Source organism: Oncorhynchus kisutch, unplaced genomic scaffold (assembly GCF_002021735.2).
Source record: "Oncorhynchus kisutch isolate 150728-3 unplaced genomic scaffold, Okis_V2 scaffold1831, whole genome shotgun sequence".
NCBI classification, from domain to species: domain Eukaryota; kingdom Metazoa; phylum Chordata; class Actinopteri; order Salmoniformes; family Salmonidae; genus Oncorhynchus; species Oncorhynchus kisutch.
Window position 1 is genome coordinate 29098 of NW_022263776.1, and position 9121 is coordinate 38218.

Genomic DNA, 9121 nt, shown 5'->3' on the forward strand with positions numbered 1-9121 from the left:
TAGAGATGGGTGGGGTGTATTTAGTACCACTATAGAGATGGGTGGGGTGTATTTTAGTACCACTATAGAGATGGGGTGTATTTAGTACCACTATAGAGATGGGGTGTATTTAGTACCACTATAGAGATGGGGTGTATTTTAGTACCACTATAGAGATGGGGTGTATTTAGTACCACTATAGAGATGGGTGGGTGTATTTAGTACCACTATAGAGATGGGTGGGGTGTATTTAGTACCACTATAGAGATGGGTGGGGTGTATTTAGTACCACTATAGAGATGGGGTGTATTTAGTACCACTATAGAGATGGGGGGTGTATTTAGTACCACTATAGAGATGGGGGGGTGTATTTAGTACCACTATAGAGATGGGGGTGTATTTAGTACCACTATAGAGATGGGGGGGGTGTATTTAGTACCACTATAGAGATGGAGGTGTATTTAGTACCACTATAGAGATGGGGTGTATTTAGTACCACTATAGAGATGGGGTGTATTTAGTACCACTATAGAGATGGGTGGGGTGTATTTAGTACCACTATAGAGATGGGTGGGGTGTATTTAGTACCACTATAGAGATGGGTGGGGTGTATTTAGTACCACTATAGAGATGGGGTGTATTTAGTACCACTATAGAGATGGGGGGGTGTATTTAGTACCACTATAGAGATGGAGGTATATTTAGTACCACTATAGAGATGGAGGTATATTTAGTACCACTATAGAGATGGGGTGTATTTAGTACCACTATAGAGATGGGGTGTATTTAGTACCACTATAGAGATGGGCGGTGTATTTAGTACCACTATAGAGATGGGCGGGGTGTATTTAGTACCACTATAGAGATGGAGGTGTATTTAGTACCACTATAGAGATGGGGTGTATTTAGTACCACTATAGAGATGGGGGTGTATTTAGTACCACTATAGAGATGGGGTGTATTTAGTACCACTATAGAGATGGGGTGTATTTAGTACCACTATAGAGATGGGGTGTATTTAGTACCACTATAGAGATGGGGTGTATTTAGTACCACTATAGAGATGGGTGGGGTGTATTAGTACCACTATAGAGATGGGGTGTATTTAGTACCACTATAGAGATGGGGTGTATTTAGTACCACTATAGAGATGGAGGTGTATTTAGTACCACTATAGAGATGGGGTGTATTTAGTACCACTATAGAGATGGGGTGTATGTAGTACCACTATAGAGATGGGGTTGTATTTAGTACCACTATAGAGATGGGGTGTATTTAGTACCACTATAGAGATGGGGTGTATTTAGTACCACTATAGAGATGGGGGGTGTATTTAGTACCACTATAGAGATGGGGGTGTATTTAGTACCACTATAGAGATGGGGGTGTATTTAGTACCACTATAGAGATGGGGGGGGTGTATTTGGTACCACTATAGAGATGGGGGGGTGTATTTAGTACCACTATAGAGATGGGGGTGTGTATTTAGTACCACTATAGAGATGGGGGGTGTATTTAGTACCACTATAGAGATGGGGGGTGTATTTAGTACCACTATAGAGATGGGTGGGGTGTATTTAGTACCACTATAGAGATGGGTGGGGTGTATTTAGTACCACTATAGAGATGGGTGGGTGTATTTAGTACCACTATATAGATGGGGTGTATTTAGTACCACTATAGAGATGGGGTGTATTTAGTACCACTATAGAGATGGGTGGGGTGTATTTAGTACCACTATAGAGATGGGTGGGGTGTATTTAGTACCACTATAGAGATGGGGTGTATTTAGTACCACTATAGAGATGGGGTGTATTTAGTACCACTATAGAGATGGGGTGTATTTAGTACCACTATAGAGATGGGTGGGGTGTATTTAGTACCACTATAGAGATGGGTGGGGTGTATTTAGTACCACTATAGAGATGGGGTGTATTTAGTACCACTATAGAGATGGGTGTATTTAGTACCACTATAGAGATGGGGTGTATTTAGTACCACTATGGAGATGGGGTGTATTTAGTACCACTATAGAGATGGGTGGGGTGTATTTAGTACCACTATAGAGATGGGTGGGGTGTATTTAGTACACTATAGAGATGGGGTGTATTTAGTACCACTATAGAGATGGGGGGGTGTATTTAGTACCACTATAGAGATGGTGGGTGTATTTACTACCACTATAGAGATGGAGGTATATTTAGTACCACTATAGAGATGGAGGTATATTTAGTACCACTATAGAGATGGGGTGTATTTAGTACCACTATAGAGATGGGGTGTATTTAGTACCACTATAGAGATGGGGTGTATTTAGTACCACTATAGAGATGGGGGGGGGGGTGTATTTAGTACCACTATAGAGATGGGGGGGGGTGTATTTAGTACCACTATAGAGATGGGGGGGGGGTGTATTTAGTACCACTATAGAGATGGGGGGGGGGGGGGGGTGTATTTAGTACCACTATAGAGATGGGCGGGGTGTATTTAGTACCACTATAGAGATGGGGTGTATTTAGTACCACTATAGAGATGGGGTGTATTTAGTACCACTATAGAGATGGGGTGTATTTAGTACCACTATAGAGATGGGCGGGGTTGTATTTAGTACCACTATACAGATGGGGTGTATTTAGTACCACTATAGAGATGGGCGGGGTGTATTTAGTACCACTATAGAGATGGGGTGTATTTAGTACCACTATAGAGATGGGGGGGGGGGGTGTATTTAGTACCACTATAGAGATGGGGTGTATTTAGTACCACTATAGTAGCACGTATTTAGAAATGGATTCAGTCTGACTTGCATCTAGAACTGGTTTGTGACCTTATTTGTTCTGTTTACTGGTCAATCAGAGCAGGTTTTACTTTGTTCTTCCTTTGTCAGACTTGTCCTGTATGTTACTGTTTGATACCAGTAATGAATGGCCTTATATGGATGAATATCATTATAAAATACATTTCTAATTAGATTAAAACACAAAATGCAATTTGTCATTTTAATGGTTTAATTTGCTCTGTCCTGTGGGCCGTGTCAGTCAGCCAGGCCCGAGGGGTGAAAACTAACATACAAGGGGAAGTGTAGTCTCAACATGTGAACCACAACCCCCCCCCCTCAATTTAACTTGTATTTTAGAGAAGGGGGGAAGGGGTGAGGGGAAAGATTGTAGCTGAAATACGAACGCACTATAAGAAAATGGAAATGAACTAATTGAACACACTTAGCACAGATTTAATTAGTGCTGTTCCCCCAACTCATGGATGTGTGTTAATGTTGGCACGCCTGTGTGTGTTTTTGTGTGTGTGTGTGAGCGACAGTGGGGTAGTGTTAATTAACTCCTCTCTCACGCTGAGTTCCCCCCACGCGTCCCTTCTCACACACACACACACACACACACACACACACACACACACACACACACACACACACACACACCCAGCCTACAGTATCTCTCCTCCCTCCTTCCACACCATCCCACAGTGCACTGCAGGGCCTGCAGCTAAGGACCTGAATCTATCGCTCTCTCTCTCGCTGGGAGCCACTCCTCTCACCAGGGCTCCTCTCACCAGGGCTCCTCTCACCAGGGCTCTCTCACCAGGGCTCCTCTCACCAGGGCTCCTCTCCTCCACTCTTTATTTATTATGAATGTCTTTATTTCCTCCTTTCTCCAACAAGACAGCCTGTTCTCTTCTCCTTCACCACTACATTACCCTCTAACATCAGTCTGCTTTAAGACTGGTGCAAGGCTTTGTGAGACTGGTATAAGACTGGTGTAAGGCTTTGTGAGGCTGGTATAAGACTGGTGTAAGGCTTTGTGAGGCTGGTATAAGACTGGTGCAAGGCTTTGTGAGGCTGGTATAAGACTGGTGTAAGGCTTTGTGAGGCTGGTATAAGACTGGTGTAAGGCTTTGTGAGGCTGGTATAAGACTGGTGTAAGGCTTTGTGAGGCTGGTATACGACTGGTGCAAGGCTTTGTGAGGCTGGTATACGACTGGTGCAAGGCTTTGTGAGGCTGGTATAAGTCTGGTGCAAGGATTTGTGAGGCTGGTATAAGACTGGTGCAAGGCTTTGTGAGGCTGGTATAAGACTGGTGCAAGGCTTTGTGAGGCTGGTATAAGACTGGTGCAAGGCTTTGTGAGGCCGGTATAAGTCTGGTGCAAGGCTTTGTGAGGCTGGTATAAGACTGGTGCAAGGATTTGTGAGGCCGGTATAAGGCTTTGTGAGGCTGGTATAAGACTGGTGCAAGGCTTTGTGAGGCTGGTATAAGACTGGTGCAAGGCTTTGTGAAGCTGGTATAAGACTGGTGCAAGGCTTTGTGAGGCCGGTGTAATGTCGCCTTTTGACCTTACACCAGACGTGGTCAGGTTAGCCCTGTGACGTCAATGTCACAGCGAGTGGTGTTACTGTGTATTGCCATAACCACCCACTCATTGCCCTGGTGTGATTTTATCTGCAAAGTCCTGTGGTTGTCATTCCACCTCTAAAGTCAATGGTGGCAGCTAGAGATGATTCAGTATTGTCCTTGGGTTGGGCTCGTATCCATTGCAATTCAGGAAGTGAAATGAAATTTGTGAATGGAAAAAGTTGACATTGAAAACAGTGGGTCAGTTTTCTGTGAATATGACCATTTCCCTGTGGTTCAGCAGTAGAAACTGTAACCGTGTCTTAGACTATGTACTCACTGTGTGTCGTTCCACCCCCCTACCCAGAGTATCATGGTCCGGTGGCAGCCCCCACCACCAGGCGCCCAGAACGGCGAGATTACTGGGTATAAGATCCGTTACCGGAAAGGAACGCGGAAGAGCGAGGCGGCAGAAACCACGGGAGGCACCCAGCTATTCCAACTCATCGACGGTAAGCTCTCCTATAATACCAAGTCACGTACTCTATCACGTACTCTATCGCGTACTCTATCACGTACTCATCACATGACTCATTGTGGAGTTGAATTAGTCATGCACATGCAATATCTTACATGGGAAATCATGTGATTATTGATTAGCGTGTACTAAAACAAATCTAGTTTTCAGATAGGCCGAAGGCACTGTGGCTACTGCTGGTAGTTTAACTTTTGGAGCCAATTGGAAGTTTCTAAGTTGAATACTGTGGTCCCATAGGACCAGATGTTGTATCACTGGAGCACTTTTCATTTGAGCCTTTTGTCTGGCGTGTTGTTTGGAGTCATCATTTTCCTTCATCGTCTGTGTTACTTCAACATCTCACATCCAAACTGATATTATACCGTTACTGTAGTACAATAGATATCAGACTGTAGCGACGGCAATGAATATTACATGTTGTCTCAGCAACTTTTCTGGCCCCGTCTCACGCTGTGTGGTGCAGCATCAAAGAGAATACACACTTGAAAGTCAGACCCGATTTATATTTAGGGTGCAACAGGGGTGTTTGTTGGTTCAAAGGCTTTTAAGCTAGAGATTTTCTTTCTAGAGCCTTGGAGTCCTGGAGTGTCTGGGTGGTTTTCAGCAGTCTGCCTCAGGGACAGCCCGTAGTAGTGAAGGGAGAGACGACACGATTAGCATTTAGCGTCCAAACCGATAAATCCAATCCGATTCTTAAGAAAATGTTTGCACCAGTTAGCGCAGCTACATGTTCTTTAAAGACAGCGGGCGGTTCCCACCACTTTGAATTTCCAAAACACGCCCGTGGCGGTGATGTAGCCGACCCAGCAATGTGGCTGGGATGGTGGTCCAAGCAGGGATCCAGCTCCACTCCTCCAGGAGTGAACAGTGTCCTCTTTCTTCTCTGAGATTTCTATCGGGAACGGCTTGCTTGGGTTACATTCAAACTGCTCATGTGTAAATTCCCCCACAGACGCGTCGTGATCAATGGCAGAAGGTTCATCTCTATCAAACCCATTGGATTGGAAAGAGGAAAATGTTAATTGCGCCACGACGACGAGCTCTCTCTTGATCCCACCCCTGACAGAGTTATCGATTTTCCCTTCACACAAGCAAAGAAATATTGGACTTCCTCTTGAAATATTACGGCTTCAAATATTTAGTGTGTCTGCATGCCCAGCTCGATTGAGTGGTGGAGTGAGGGATGCACTGCTAGTACATCCTTTAAGAAGCCCACTGAAAGGAAAGTTTGGACAGTTTTCTAACTGCAGAAACTGATGGACCTAGCCTATGGCTGATTCTGCACACAAACCCAATTACATTTCTTGGTCTGCCTGTCAAAAGAGCGCACTACTTGTTCACTTCGCCTCAAACATTTCAAAGCACTTGATTGAGGGGGGAGTGAACAAGATGAGGGCGCACTTTGGGTAGAAGAGGGAGGAATGGAACTGGGCTTCCTGTCTGACTCTGACTGATTTTCTATCTGTGTGTTGTTGTGGTCAGGTCTAGAGCGGGGGACAGAGTACACGTTCAGAGTATCAGCCATCACAGTGAACGGCTCCGGGCCCGCCACAGAGTGGAGCACCGCAGAGACCTTCGAGAGCGACCTGGACGGTAAAACTTCCCTTAATACACTGACCAGTCAAATCCCTCTACCTCAGCCCTGATCCTTACCTCTTCCCTTAATACACTGACCAGTCAAATCCCTCTACCTCAGCCCTGATCCTTACCTCTTCCCTTAATACACTGACCAGTCAAATCCCTCTACCACAGCCCTGATCCTTACCTCTTCCCTTAATACACTGACCAGTCAAATCCCTCTACCTCAGCCCTGATCCTTACCTCTTCCCTTAATACACTGACCAGTCAGATCCCTCTACCTCAGCCCTGATCCTTACCTCTTCCCTTAATACACTGACCAGTCAAATCCCTCTACCTCAGCCCTGATCCTTACCTCTTCCCTTAATACACTGACCAGTCAAATCCCTCTACCTCAGCCCTGATCCTTACCTCTTCCCTTAATACACTGACCAGTCAGATCCCTCTACCTCAGCCCTGATCCTTACCTCTCTTCCCTTAATACACTGACCAGTCAAATCCCTCTACCTCAGCCCTGATCCTTACCTCTTCCCTTAATACACTGACCAGTCAGATCCCTCTACCTCAGCCCTGATCCTTACCTCTTCCCTTAATACACTGACCAGTCAGATCCCTCTACCTCAGCCCTGATCCTTACCTCTTCCCTTAATACACTGACCAGTCAGATCCCTCTACCTCAGCCCTGATCTTGACTACTTTCACTAGTCTGAATTGTTCAGGGCCAACATGTTTTGTTTACTTGTTGGTTTATCAGCATCATAAATACCTTCAAACCCTCTTTTAATGTGGTCTCACCTTTATATTTATGGTTTAGTTTTAATGTATTTTATTGTCTTGATTCTAGTCTAAAGTATATGGAGTGTTTAATATTTATTGTGTTTAATTTCTTTATTGTGTTTGTAATTGGATATAAGTTTGATCTCCTGAGTTTTCCTCCCTCCAGAGTCCAGGGTGCCAGACATCCCCAGCTCGCTACATGTGCGCCCGCTGGTCAACAGCATCGTGGTGAGCTGGACGCCGCCGGAGAACCAGGACATGGTGGTACGAGGCTACACCATCGGCTACGGCATCGGCAGCCCCCACGCCCAGACCATCAAGGTGGACTACAAGCAGCGCTACTACAGCATTGAGAACCTAGGTGAGCACACCCTGTTGTTGCCCTCTGGGTTGTTGCCCTCTGGGTTGTTGCCCTCTGGGTTGTTGCCCTCTGGGTTGTTGCCCTCTGGGTTGTTGCCCTCTGGGTTGTTGCCCTCTGGGTTGTTGCCTTCATTGTTGATAGTGTGTTGTTGTGGAGCCATGTTCTTGATGCATGACTGTGAACAGTCTTTGACTGCATGGCTGGCTGTGCTTCATGGTGTCCTGTAGCCTACTGTAATTACAACATGGTTAGGGGGGACCACTATGATAATGTTGCATAATTTAGCTTTTCATTAAAACCCCAACGAGAGAATGGGTTTCAATATACACCTTTTGTCAAGATGATGAATATCCTGATCCTATGAGGAGAGGGTCTCAGGAGTCTGGACTTGATTAGCTACATTATTTCATAATGCGCTCTCTCTCCCCCCTCCGTCTCGCCCCTCTTCTTTCTCCCTCTTCTCCCTGTCGTTGGCCCTCTTTCTCCCTCTCTCTCCCTGGCCCTCTTTCCTCTCTCCCTGGCCCTCTTTCTCTCTCTCCTGGCCCTCTTTCTCTTCTCCCTGGCCCTCTTTCTCTCTCCCTGGCCCTCTTTCTCCCTCTCACCCTGCCCCTCTTTCTCCCTCTCTCTCCCTGGCCCTCTCTCTCCCTCTCTCCCTGGCCCTCTTTCTCTCTCCCTGGCCCTCTTTCTCTCTCCCTGGCCCTCTTTCTCTCTTCCCTGGCCCTCTTTCTCTCTCTCTCGGCCCTCTCTCTCTCTCTCTCACCCTGGCGCCTCTTTCTCCTCTCACCCTGGCCCCTCTTTCTCCCCTCTCTCTCCCTGGCCCTCTCTCTCCCTCTCCCTCTTCTCCCGGCCCTCTCGCCCTGCTCTCCCCCTTGGCCCTCATCTCCCCCTGTGCCTCTACTTCCCCTGGCCCTCTCCTCCCCTTGCACTCTCCTCCCCCTGCCCTCTCTCCCCCTGGCCCTCTCTCCCCTGGCCCTCTCGCCTTCCCCCTGGTGGGCCTCTCTCCCCCTGGGGCCCTCTCTCCCCCTGGCCCTATCTCTCCACTCCTCTCCCTGGCCCCTCTCTCCGCTGGCCCACTCTCTCTCCCCGGCCCTCTCTCTCCCTGGCCCTCTCTCTCCCTGCCCTCTCTCTCCCTGGCCCTCTCACTCCCTGGCCCTTCTCCTTCCCTCAGACCCCAGCTCCCACTATGTGATACCCCTGAAGGCCTCAACAACGTGGGGGAGGGGATCCCTGTATACGAGAGCGCCATCACCAGGCCACAGTCAGGTAGGACACCTACACAATACCCCTACACCCTGAATACTGGAACGTAATGGAATGGATCTCATGGACACACCCTAATAGCCTTACCAATGAGATGGTCACTAATACCCTCCATACTGGACCGGTGAAATGGTCTCATGGACACACCCCTAAATAGCCTTACCAATGAGATGGTCACTAATACCCTCCATACTGGACCGGTGAAATGGTCTTTTAATGGAGAAATGGTTTCATCCATAAAAACGTATGCTGGTGTCATTTCTGTTTGCTGCCATATTTCAGTGG

The 9121-nt window shown here is 47.0% G+C and overlaps 1 protein-coding gene across 1 annotated transcript in view; it reads left to right on the forward strand.

Moving 5' to 3' along the window:
- Positions 1-8839, forward strand: part of LOC116368095 (neogenin) — a gene marked incomplete at both ends in the record, with an annotated part of 31365 nt that extends 22526 nt beyond the window's left edge. Inside the window, 4 exon segments of the mRNA XM_031819094.1 lie at positions 4690-4834; positions 6343-6453; positions 7382-7576; positions 8745-8839. Of these exon segments, the coding sequence (XP_031674954.1) occupies positions 4690-4834; positions 6343-6453; positions 7382-7576; positions 8745-8839 (546 nt within the window).
- Between the last annotated feature and the right edge of the window lie 282 nt (positions 8840-9121).